Genomic DNA, 13,779 nt, shown 5'->3' with positions numbered 1-13,779 from the left:
TTGAAATCCCTTATTGTATATCCACACTCCGAAAAAGACACCCATTTTTCATAGCTTCAAAACTGTTCAATGCAATTTATAAGGACAATATGATAGAGATTAATTATTTGAATTTGTTTCGATTGAAATTTTTGTTAAAATTATGGATTAAGCAGATTTAAATAGCTTCTTTTTTTAATAAATAGATATACTTTTAGTATGATTTTCTCATTTTTGGGGACAAAAAAAATGTGTTAGCACTTATTTTTAAATTTTTGATATCTATCGTATTCTTCCAGTAGTCTTTATTTCAATTCAAAATAAAATGTCCCATGCCTTTGTGGGATTTTTTTTGCGTTGATGTAATAGTTTTTTTTGTATTTGTAACTTATGTATACTTACCTACTGTAAAATGCAAAAAAAATATATAATAAACAATATTTTTTTTAAAAACAGAGCAGTAATGAAAGCGAAGGATTCATTTTGTGCAAAATTAAATGCTACTGCATGGAATGTTGGAGGCCGCTTATGGAGAGTCTGCCATGGAGAAAACAGCCGTTTACGATTGGTGTAAATGTTTCGAAGACGGCTAAAAAAGCAAGTCAAGTTCGATCGAAAGTCAAGGTTCTCGTAACAGTTTTTACATCCACCGCATTACGGCATATATTATCATGGCCGCATGAAACCAAAGCTTTAAATCTGTCCACGAAAAAAGTCCATTGGAGAATGAAGGCAAGGAAGGCCATGTATTATGCGCTTGTAATGGTCTATTTAAGAACACGTCATTGATGGAGATGTTACGATTATAAATCTAGCAAGTAAGGGCTGTCGAGTGCCCCGAGTCCAGCGGCGACTCCTCCTTCATCGGCGTCACTCAATTTGGTCCTCAGCATATGTCCGACCTGCAGAAATTCACAATTCATTAGAAGAAGCGCAGAATCGTCATAGGCTTCCGCATTGATGAGCCGAATGTGGCATTTTTTGATCATCTGTTACAAGAAGTAAGGTGGGTCTTATGCATCAGGTGCTACTCCGGGAACAATTTTTTTTTATAATTTTTTTTAATTTTTATTTTTTTTGTTTTTTTACAATAAACATAAATGATAGAGTATTAAACAACAGAGTATTAAAAAAAAAAACATTATTTACATAACAATGAAATACATATTAATACTAAAAATAGTAAACAAAAAATCCCACAAAGGCATTACCTGTTCGTGGGTATACAAGAAAATGTTAATGAATTTTTGCTCCTATAATAAATAATGGACAGTTATAATATTTTTGTGTAACATAAGAAAGAAAAAATAAGATATTCTGTAAAAGATAATATGGTATTTTTTTTATAGTAATTAAAAAAGGAAATAAAAAATATTTAAAAAAACACGAACATATTCCTTATTATTGCAACAAAATAAATCAATCATAGAAAAAAAGAGTTCGTATCTTTAGTTTGAATCCAGGATAGTACATGTTTTTTAAAAGAATGAAATATTACAGTTCAAACAACCTTTAAGTGGGTATTTTATTTTATTCAGAAAACATACAGTCATACATAATAAGTATTAAAAACAACATTTTTTTAACATAAAAAGACCAATTAAGTTTTCATAAATTATGAAAAATATATAAACATTAAATGTGACAAAAAATAAATAAATAAGAAATTCAAAAATAGAAAGAAATAATTGTTAACATTTGTGTTTTGCATGGAGGTCATCGTTGGTAATGAACAAAAATACCGAATGCACACTCCGAGCCATCCACGCACACACATGTGAATGCACATATAAAACATACACAAACATATACATTAAATGCGGCACATATACATAGCATAAACCACTCAAGATGCACATTCAGCAACTATCCCAAATAATTGACCCCATGAAGAAATTTTCTGTATAAATGCAACGTGCAGTTAAAAATGTCTACATCAATACTGAGTCCATTATAATTATCATTTCTACAGGTACGTCTAATGAATGGATTCGAGGTATAATTGTTTTTACAAGTTGGTATATAAAAAAGGGAATTTAATCTGGTATAGCGAAGAGGACAACAGAAACCAATATTTTGTAAAAGATACGGGGAATCAACCATATTATTTAGAATTTTGAAAAGACAAATTTAATCACATGTAAGGCGCATTCTTTGTAGTGATTCTATATTAAAATTAATCAAAGATGCGCCGTAATCATTTTCAATGTTACCAAAACGATATTCCAGGCTCTTTATAAATTTATTTAGAATGTTCTCGATTCGATGGATATATACATTATACTGACGGGACCATACTAAAGAAGCGAATTCGAGTTGACTATGCACATAAGTATAGTCTGCGAACATTTGGACAAACTCAAATATTGTAATGAAACCAACTGGTCCAAGAAGAAGTTTAAAAATTGAAAAATTGTTTTCAGGCGTTGCCTAGTATGTGAAATAATTCAGTCAGATGAATCTCTTCACAACAATAAAGGTTTCAGCTCTTTAACTTCACTAAAATCAACAAATGGAAGAACTGAAGAAATATGGATGTTAAAAAATAGGCAAAATGGTGAATGTTACACAGTGTGTAAAGTGGCCACTTAAACCAGCCAATGACAGGTCGTAATCCCTGTAAATGCCTAGACTTCCATATTCCCTTATTTAAGGTATTCTCCATCCCTGTTGTAATTTGTTAATATAGTAAAGAAGTTTGAGTGTATCTGGTGATGAGAATGGCTTGGAGATTCGTAAGATAAACCCTAGAAGTCTGTACGCCTTATCTACTATTGTATTTATGTGATCTCTAAATAAAACCTTGTCATCCATCAGTACACCCAAATCTCTCGCTTTCATTGAACGATTGTCAATTTTCCCAGATAGTTTGTAGTCAAATAGTATAGAATGCATATTATGATTTTCACGCTGACGCACCTGCCGGTTGACGAGGATCTCCTTCCGGCTGGCGATGATGACGCCGAAGATGCCGAGCTCCGACACCAGGTCGGCCAGCAGAGGGCGCCGCCCGGGGCGCAGCACGTACCCGCGCACGCAGGGCGGCCGGATGCGCTCCATGAGGATGTAGGCGCAGCGCTCCGCCGTGCGGCCCATGGCCTGCAGGGCGTGCGCGATGTCCGCCCCGTACACGTTGTTGCCGCCGCCCTCGCGCTGCGGCTTCATCACGAACCTGGAATCCGTCCATAATAATGTATTCCAGTAAAGAGGCTGAGGCTCGGAGGAGGAGATTTAACAGTATGTGAACACTCGCCCTCCACTCGGCGGCCGGGTTCTTTAAACAATGCTCGAAGGGCGAGAAATAATTTACGGAGACCCGTCACGATAGATTTACTCAAATCACAGTAATGTCAGAATTTCTATCTACAATAATAGAAAAGTAAGAGTCTGAATAGTGCAGAGCTGATTTCACCACATAAAAAAATCATATTGTACCCCCTTTATTAATAAAAAATTCTTCTATTGTTTTCTTTATTGTCAGGAAATCTCTTTAAGCAGCGATTGTTTGGCGTCAGTTCTTATGGCGACAACATTGTCCAGGTGAACTAACATTACACCCTGACTGTTTGTCCTAAATCGATAGAATACATGACTGGTCTAGTTTTGGACCTCCAAATACTTTTTTGATTTCTGCTTTACGCTAAACAAATAAATAATACTGCATTGAAAAACATGTACTAAGAAAAAATATTTAAACAAAATTAGAGCAACATGAAAATTGTTGCAATAAAACAAATGGTAAGGAAAGCTAAAAACTAACAGCGATCTTACATTTTCAGTATTTGATACAACAGATAAAATTAAATATCTCGGTGTATACATAGACCAAAACTTTAAATAGAAAGACCATATTAGTGAACTAGAAAATGTATATACATATTTATTAGATTTTATTTTATTTTATTTTATTTGGGAAATCTACAGTTCTGCATACATATTTTTAGTAAACAAACAGATTGTAGTGTATAAACTCAGAACTAATAACAGATTTCCACATAGTATACAAAGTTAGTAAAGAAAATATATTACATATCAAATAAATACATACAATTTATGCATATAAAAATGTTATTTTCATGTACTCAATAATTAAAGATTTTTTTATATTTATTTTAAGAACATTAAGTTACTGTAAATTGGGCGGGATTAGGACAAGAATGCTTGAAGAGAGGATAAGAAGGGGAAGGGAGATGTACATATTTATTATTATAATGTCTACTAAGTTACATAATGCATTTTAAGTGTAAATTTTAAATCTGACGGTTGTGTAATCTATATTTTTGTGATGGTTGTGTAATCTATATTTTTAAATTTTGTATTGTACACTGAAAAAGTCCTACGAAAAAAAGCATTTTTAACATACGATGTTTTACTTATTGGTACATGAAACAGGTGGTACCGTCTACAAATCTTGGCTGGCACATGTTTTGTTATTAAACCAAGCAGCTCTATACAGTCAACCATTCCTGTCACAGTTTTGTAAAGCAGTAGTTAGTCCGCACACAATCTGCGGTATTGTAGAGAAATGATTCCACGGAAAGTGGAGGCAGTGAGAGTAGATACATAAGAAATACCGGTTTTGTATTTAAGGTACTTTATAAATTTGTTTTGAATATTTTCTATTCTACTTATATTAATATTTTAAAAATCAATAATAGCTTATTACTCAATTGTACAATCTTTGTTACAATATGGTATTGTAGGGTGGGGTGGTTCATACGCCAATATATTAAACCCTCTTAAAGAGAACAAAGATTAATTATTAAAGTCATTCTAAAGAAACCCTCAACATTCAATACGGAAAGTCTTTTTAAAATATTTAAGGTTCATACAGTAGACACTCTTTATAAAATAAATTCTATTATACAAATATATAAAAAAGAAAACATTAAAGAATTTGAGATGAATAAGTCACTCAGATACTAACATAATATTAAAATTCCTAAATTCCACACAAGTCATGGTCAAAAAAGCTTTGTCTTCAAAGGTGTAAAAAATTATAATAATCTTCCCAATGAACTAAAAACTATTAAAAATAATATATCAATATATAAATTTAAAGTAAATCTAAAGAAATTTTTTGAACACGTGTAAAAACTTCATTGAATTTTAATTAGTATGAATGTATTATTGTTTTATGTTTTTTCTTTATATATCCTATGTTTTTATTTTTTCTCATGAACTCCTATTTATAATTATATAAACTCTTATAATAAACAACTAAAACAGTGTAAGTCACTCTCCAAGCACAAGACCTAGTCTCTTTTTTGGAGAGTTACAGTGATAACATTTACTAGATGTGGAAAAGTAGATATGTATAGAATTTTAAAAAAAACATGTACCTTTTATGAAATTTTTTAATAAAAAAAATATAATAAAAGAAGCGAAACAAATATTAATACATAAAGTCATCTGAAACATTAAATCGCATAAGTAGTGTCATCAGAAACTTTAAAATAGATTGCTTCATCACAAACATATCGACCATGTTTAAATCAAAGGAATTAAACCACAATTCTGGAAAAATCAGTTTCACTATTGGTCTATTACATATTCTGGCAAAAGAATTTAAGTCAATAGAAGACCAATGTAATTGGTTTAAAACACATTTGATGTAAAGAAGTTTCTTTTTTTCCTTCCATAATTGTGGGTTTTTGACCCAAGCACGGTCGATATAAATCGCTGTTTTGGCCAAAGGAGGTCGTGTTGACGAACAGCAGTGAGTTACCTGTCGGCGTCCTTGAGCGCCATGGCCACAGCCTCGTCCCCGAAGGCATCCAGGTCTAGAGAGTAGAGGCCGGTGAAGATCTCGCGCACAGCCTGCGCCTTCTCCGGCTCCAAGAACCTCTCCAGCGCACCGGGCCGCGCGAGGGTCTGTTGCACCTTTTTGGTGCCAGCCAGATGGTAGTGGATAGAGGGACACTTTATAGCACTGCGGGATAGTAATCCAAGTGACAATTTTTGTAATAAAAATTCTTAAATAACTAATGAGGCAGAGAGGTTCAAAAATAATTGTCGTCTTGTTGGTAAAAAAACTGAGCAATAATTATTATGTATTATGTAAATAGTTTCATTTTAAGTAAAAAAAATAAAAAGTTAGCGCGATTTTTACGAGACAATTCACTCGTTCGCCCGCCATTGGAGCTGTAGCATATTTTTATTTCGGGCCATTGGCTCCTGCCAGAGGAATTCTAAGGGTGGATAGAAAAGTTGAGAAAAATCTAAAAAGTGATCACAGGAACTTTGTTTCTGAGATGTCCTGCCGGTAAAACAATTTTGTGACTTCAAATTAATTGTAGACCACATTATTTGTAGAACACAAGTTTTAAAACTGTGGGTACTTCCATATTCCCTTCTCAAAAATGTTTTCCCTCTCTGTTGCAATAAATTTAAACATTAAATACTTTTTTCATGAACAAAAACAAATAAACTATTTTTTATTTGATCGATTTACATTGATCAATTTGTCCCATCTCTAATGTTTTTGCAAAACGATGTAACCTTGTAAGAACATCCTTAATAATTATATAAACACTACATATTTATGCACATCTATATTATTTATATTACAAAACCCACAATGAAAGAACAAAAACCTAACATAAGCTATACACTTGTGGAGCAGTTGATTCAATATTGGTTTGGGTGAATGAGACAATCCATTTTACTTCTGCCTAGCTCCACTATCCATTTTTTATAGCCTTTTTGAACATTTTCTTGTTACTAATTGTTTAAGTAAACTCAGGAGTTTTGAGTATTGGTAAGGCGTCAGGATTCGCAACAATATAGGGGTAGTGGTTTGTGTACTTACTCAGATCTTTCTATAAGTAATCGCGCATCCCACTCGGCCTCAGAATGGAAGTGTCCCGGTTCGTATCCCGCTCGGAAATAAACAACTGCTACGGGACTGCCATTCCTAAGAAAAATATATATTTTTTATTAATGAAACGCAATATTGTCTCAGTAGGAGTTGTGCGATTTTAATAGGGAATGTCCTCAGAGTAATGATAGGGAAATATCACTTTTTTAAAAACAGTTTTAAAGTAACAGAGAACTATGAAATACATCATTATCATTCTCTTTTCAAACCTAATGGCGCATGAGGCACTGCATTGGTACACCAGTCGCAGCGTATATTGTCAATTTTTGTTACATGAAGGTAAGGTGATCAGTCTTACGCTTCAGGTACCAGTCTAGAGACTACGAGATATTCTAGTGTAAAAACACCCTTTGAATAATATTTCATATTGTATAAAATCTTTTTTTATTTTTAATGTGTTTTGTATTTATAAAATTTTTACTTTCTTTGTTTGTAGTTACCTGTATTTTTTTTTTATACTTATAAGTATATGAAAATGTATTTTTTTTTTGTTTGAATTCTTTACAAGTTACTTACAATTACTTTTATTATATCCATTTAAATTTTTTTTTTTTCTTCTTTACTATGTAAAGTTTCACTTTTTATTTTGCATGGCAGTATGCTTCTTATTGTTTCTAAATGTATACAAAAAAGCATTGTTTATCTTTTAAATTTTTACGCACTATGTTTGTACTTAACTGTATATTTTTTGTAAATGCCCCTTGGGCGTATTGTAAAATTAAATAAATAAAAAAAAATAAAAAATATTTATTTATTTATTTATACTTTTACATTGTTTGTATTCTTTTTTTTATACAGAATAATTTTCCCTCTCTGGGGTGTCCCGTGCCGAAGGAAACATTTTACAAAATGTGAAACATGCCTAAGATTAGCTATTTAACAAAGTTAACATAATAACAATAAAAAGGTTTTTAATTAAAAAAACTAAAATAATCATAAAAAACATAACCAAATTTTATAACCAATAGAACAAATTTCATAAACAGAAAACACATTTTACCTATTTGGCTTGATCCACTCATCGATCTGTGTGCAACCCACCTCCACTATCCATTTCTTATTAGCAATTTTATATTGTGCGAACTTACTAATTGTCCTTATGGATAATGGAAGTAGATTATCAATCAACCATGTCGGGAATCGAACCCGAGACCTCTTGCATGGTAGACAAATGCGCTAGCAATTACACCGCGAGGCACTTATGAAATACTGTACAGTAAAAAAAATAATTTTTGTCTCATTATTAGTAGCATAAAAAATGCTATTAAATTTGTAATTTTGGATTCCCGCAAAAACGGTAAATTCATTGGCCAGGCCCCTAATACGTCATGATTCGTGTTTATTTGTTCCTGGCCATTGAAATTAGTGCAGAACAATATCACGAATCTTGAAGTCACAACACCAAGGCCAAACACATCGCATTTTTCTACGAATGTATTTTTATTCAATTTCTTTTTTTTGAACTGGCGGAGTCATTGGACTGTATTTTTTCGAAAATGAGGCCGGTTAAGCGATTACGGTGAGTGGCAAAAGTTAACGTGACATGATCTCAATTCTTTATGGCCCGAATTGCGTCGTATGGATGCCAATGATACATGGTTTCAACAAGACGATACCGCCAGAGAATGAAACAATGGCTCTATTACGATCTAACTTCAGAGGTCGGATTATCTCTCAAAATAGAGGCATGAATTGACCGCCACGGCCTAACACAGCTGGCCTTCTTTCTTTGTAGCTAGAAAGATAAAGTCTATTTCAATACAACAATGTTTGAGTATGTCCAAATGCTTGCAGACTGGCTGGATTTCCTCCCTAGGGAGTTATACATATTTAAACTCATTGCAACAGAGAGGGAAAACATTGTTGAGAAGTGAATATGGAAGTCTAGGCATTTACATTTCAATTTTTTTACTTCTTCTTTTACCAGGTAGTTAATACAACAATGTTTGAGAATGTCCAAATGCTTGCAAACTGACTGGATTTCCTTCCGTGGATGTTTAAATATGGGCAGAATGGTGAATGTTACACAGTGTGTAAAGTGGCCGCTTAAACCAGCCAATGACAGGCCTTAAGCCCTGTAAATGCCTAGACTTCCATATTCCCTTCTCAACAATGTTTTCCCTCTATGTTGCAATGAGTTTTAATATGAATAACTCCCTAGGGAGGAAATCCAGCCAGTCCTGTAAGCATTTGGACATACTCAAACATTGTTGAATTAACTACCTGGTAAAAGAAGAAGTATGAAAATTGGAAAATTGTTTTCGGGCGTTGCCTAGTAGTACGTGATTTGGTTCGACCGGATGAATCTCACCCGCATAATAGAGGTTTCAGCTCCTTTACTTCACAAAAGTCAACAGATGAAAGAGTCGAGTAAATGTGGATGTTAAACATGGGCAGAATGGTGAATGTTACACAGTGTGTATAGTGGCCGCATAAACCAGCCAATAGCAGGTCATAAGCCCTGTAAATGCCTAGACTTCCATATTCCCTCTCTGTTGCAATAAGTTTATCTATTTCAATAAGCTAGCAACAATTCCAAACCTAAAGAATGAAATGATTCGGCATATTGGTGAGATAGAGCCGCAGTTATAGAACATGAAGTAAAATCATGTTAAAATATAAGTGTTCTTACAATATCATCCGTTTGTTCTTGTCCAGCGTTGCCTCGCTCGCCACCTGCGTCAGGGTTCTGCGCAGTACCTGGATGTCGGGGCGGTGCTGGGCGATGTAGAACTCGTGGAAGCGCTGGTCGCAGATGTTGTAGGAGATGTCTTCCACGATGAAGAGGACCAGCGACGAGGGAACGGAGTAAATGTCCCATGCGGCTGTCATTCCCTCGCACAGGCCAGACAGCGCCTTGTTCTCGGGGAGCTGCGAGGATATCGGAATCGTATTACTCGAAAATATGCCAAACCACGGTAGATCAAAAGCACTAAGAACTATGACGAGCGTCTCAAGGGTGCGGCAGTGGACCTTGCATGGACACGTACTGCGCAAGCATCGGGAGAACCTTCCCCCGAGTCTCCTCTCCTTCACACTTGCGCTGTCCAGGAAGGCCATTGATGTCAATTTTTCGGCTCTATTTGGCGGAACTAATTGGGAAAAACAATCTCACGCATACTAATATTTTGGATGGTATTCAACTTAAGCCCATAAAGAATAGTCCAGAAGGAGCGTAGAATTATATTTGAATACATCAGACTGTGTCCAATAATTCCCCCCCGATGCCTCACTTTCGCCGCGCGCATTCCTGATGCCGCCGTGTAATGTTGCACGATGGGAAAAAATATAATTATAACACAAATTTAAGGTTAAAAAAAAAAAACAATCTGCTAATTTCTCTAAAATTTTTTTGTGCACGCCGAAATATTGACTGACACAACAGAGTAGATAAGTAAAGGGTCATTTAATAAGCGTAATTGAATTAATTAACTTTAAACTTACAATATAAAACAAATTTTATTTTACATAAAATGGATATTTTTATATCATATTAAATAATATTTGATGTTTTAAAAATAATGTCAGTCAAATGTCCACGATAGAGTCGTTTAATCCGAGATCCAATTTTCGTTAGTTCTCTCATTAGATGAGCAAGGTAGGGTAAAAAAAAATACTCTGAATTTTCGCGGTCTGGCCCTGAAAAACCGTGTATAATAATATTTATTATAAATGTTATTAACTTTACAAGGTAAACACACAGCACGTAGACTGGCGTTTATATTAGAATGCACACAAAAACATAAACAATTTGTGTAATATGCAGATATTTTAAAGGGTCGGTAAAATCGCAACGTTGATCAGTTAACTTCATTTGATGACTATGGCAACGTGTATTTTTTTACAGAAAAATACAGCGCAGAATGGAAGACGGGGGCTGAGAACAGACGAAGTTGAAGGCAAAAGTTGAAGGAGGCCAGGCTTGATTTGGGCTCTAGCGTCATTAAAGAAGAATGAGTCATAATTTGTATATACCTACATTTATAATAATAACAAACAAAATAAAATGGTAGTTTCTCTGAGAAATAAATTATATGAGGACCGCTTAAGGGAGCTCGGGTTAAGTCCACTGGAAGAGCGGAGGCAGCGTGGTGATTCGATTGAAACGTTCAAAATCTTAACTGAGCAATATAATGTACCCAAGTTCAAATCAATATTGATTATTTATTTATTTATTCATAGTTTTACATTGTTTGTATTATTTTTTTTATACAGAATATGTTTCCTCACTGGGGTGTCCCGTGCCGAGGGAAACATTTTACAAAATATGAAACATGCCTTAGATTAGCTATTTAGCAAAGTTAACATAATAATAACGATTAAAAAAATGTAATTAATCCAATTAACCTAATTATCATTAACATAATAAACAATAAAAAACTAAAATAATCATAAAAAACATAACCAATATACAGAGTGTTCATTAAACCCTGTCACATCCGAAACCAAGATGATCAGCATGAGCAAGAAGACATATTGTCACATTAAAATAATTTTTTAAAACAAATAAAATTTTGAAAAATAAAATATCAACAAAAGCAAATGGTTGCTTACTTCTGCAGGGCAGAAACGAGGAGGGGGAGGGGGGAGTCTGATACTGCGCCGCGCTCCCATCACTTCTCCCCTGCAGAAGTAAGCAACCATTTGTTTTTTTAAATATTTTATTTTGAAAAAAATATTTGTCCTAAATATTTTTTTAAATATGCTAATATGTCTTCTTGCCCATACTGATCATTATGGTTTCGGATATGGCAGGTTTAAAGAACATCCTGTATATAGACCAATAGAACAAATTTCATAAACAGTACACACATTTTACCTATTTGGCTTGATCCACTCATCGATCCGTGCGCAACCCACCTCCACTATCCATTTGTTAATATAATAGCAATTTTATATTGTGAGAACTTACTAATTGTCCTTATGGATAATGAAAGTAGATTGTTCACTTTATCCGAGTAGTAGGCCAATCCTCTTTGACCGAAGCGCGAAGGTTGTATTTATTTTTAATTGTTTTGCAGCATCAGGGTGGAGTATCTAGTAACTCTTGTTTTTGTAACGGAAGGTAGAGAATAATGTTTATGTGCGCATAGTAACAAAGAATTAATGAAAATTACCATCTTAGAGGCCATTCATTGAAACTAAACACAGCCTCTTTCTCATCCAACCCCAGGAAGAACTTCCTGACAAACCGAGTCATGGAGAAATGGAATGGCCTTCCCGAGAAAGTGATTGGTGCTAGTTCAGTGAATGTTAACTAGATGCACACAGCAATGTATAATGTTTAATAACCATGTACACTTGATATACACGCGTTAGCTTAATGGCTGCTAGTGTATTATTATTAATATTAATAATAATAATAATAACATAAATAAATAATTATAAATAGTATGTACCACAAGAGAAAGAAATAAGAACAATGAATAAACTCACATCTTTTATTTTGTCACCATGGCCTAATTGTTGCAGGATGTAGCTGAAAACATTTTCAAAGCGATTAATAAAAATTGTAAAGGTGTATTTTTAGATATTTCAACCACAACCTTACTTAAGATTTTTATATTATATAAGAAAACTATGTCATTTGTTTTCGGCTGATATTATCATGTTTTGGTAAAAGGCCTAAATAAACGGGGAAAAAATCATATATATGGCAACATTTATTTTCAAATGTCAAATTTAGCTAATTTTATGGCATCATTCTTATAACTTCAACGACTTCTAAAAGATTTGATAATACTTTTTTGAAGATAATCTTAAGATTTTTATGTATGTAAATGAATAGGTTTAATACTGTGTCATTTGAAATAAGAAAAACCTATCTTATAAATAGAACTTGGAAAAAAATAGAAAAGGAAAGACAGGCGAGCAATAGTAAAAATAACAGTAAAATAAGTATAAAAAACAATTATTAGGTTTAGTAAATTTATTCTGAAGAAATTATTGTTAATTTTTGCAAAACAAAGGTAAAACGACATTTCAATCCGACGAATATCAAAGAAACTCGACATTTAAGGTGATTCTGTACGAAAATATGAAACTTATTATTCAAAGATAGCGCTTTTACAATTTTTTATTGAAAACATAGATTTTTACGTTTATTTTCAATGGAAATTTTGTGAAACTTGGTTTGCGGAAACTTTACACTATATTGATTGTAACAAATACCATAACAATATAATTTAGGTAGTTTTCACAAAATGGTGTACAAAACAAAAAAATACTTTTGTTATTTTTTGTTTTGTACACCATTTTGTGAAAAGGACCTAAATTTTATTGTTATGGTATTTGTTACAATCCGCAAACCAAGTTTTGTAAAATTTCCATTGAAAATAAATGTAAAAATGGCAGTTTTCAATAAAAGCGCCATCTATGAATAATTGGTTTCATATTTTCGCTTAAAATCACCTTAAGTTATAATTTTGAAGGTTGTACAGACAACTTAAGAATGACAAATAAGGTAGGTACTTGATTCATTAAGATTTTTACTCCCGCCCGAACGTTTTATTTATTCTAAGATGGCCACCAAAATTAGGTGTGTCATTTTTACATTGTATTGGAAAAAAATTAACAACAATAAATAATGTGTATTAAAACATAAAATTTTGTGATTTTACCGGTTCCCATAGAAAAAGAATACGAGATATACAGAAAAATCACAGCAATGTGAGATAATAGCAGTGATTATAAATATTTCAATTAATATTACGTTATTATTTGACAGTTCAATGAAAAAATTGTTGCGTTGATTTCTGCTTATCTCATATTATATTATGTGTATTTACATGTTAGTCAAAAGCATAGCCAAGCAAGTGTCAACATACAAAAATTACAGCTTAACACAACATCAAACAATATACAAACAGCCAGAAAAGAAAAATATACAGTAAAAATAAAAATTTATAGTCTAACCGCTA

At 33.1% G+C, this 13,779-nt stretch overlaps 1 protein-coding gene across 5 annotated transcripts in view; it reads right to left on the bottom strand.

Moving 5' to 3' along the window:
• Positions 1-210: 210 nt before the first annotated feature.
• LOC148282222 (glutathione synthetase-like) overlaps positions 211-13,779 on the bottom strand; it is an 81,683-nt gene continuing 68,114 nt past the window's right edge. For all 5 annotated transcript variants that reach the window (XM_088225427.1, XM_088225429.1, XM_088225426.1 and 2 more), the window contains 6 exons: positions 12,296-12,338; positions 9,492-9,730; positions 6,791-6,895; positions 5,708-5,911; positions 2,899-3,151; positions 211-881 (listed from right to left, as the gene is read on the bottom strand). In XM_088225427.1, coding sequence (XP_088081553.1) covers positions 783-881; positions 2,899-3,151; positions 5,708-5,911; positions 6,791-6,895; positions 9,492-9,730; positions 12,296-12,338 — 943 coding nt within the window. In that variant the 3' untranslated portion in view covers positions 211-782. The remainder of the gene's footprint in view (positions 882-2,898; positions 3,152-5,707; positions 5,912-6,790; positions 6,896-9,491; positions 9,731-12,295; positions 12,339-13,779) is intronic.

This window comes from Micrasema longulum, unplaced genomic scaffold (genome assembly GCF_059751315.1).
Source record: "Micrasema longulum isolate JH-2025_06_02 unplaced genomic scaffold, ASM5975131v1 h1tg000359l, whole genome shotgun sequence".
NCBI classification, from domain to species: domain Eukaryota; kingdom Metazoa; phylum Arthropoda; class Insecta; order Trichoptera; family Brachycentridae; genus Micrasema; species Micrasema longulum.
Note: the sequence above shows the minus strand (reverse complement) of the source record. Positions and strands in the feature narration are given on the sequence as shown.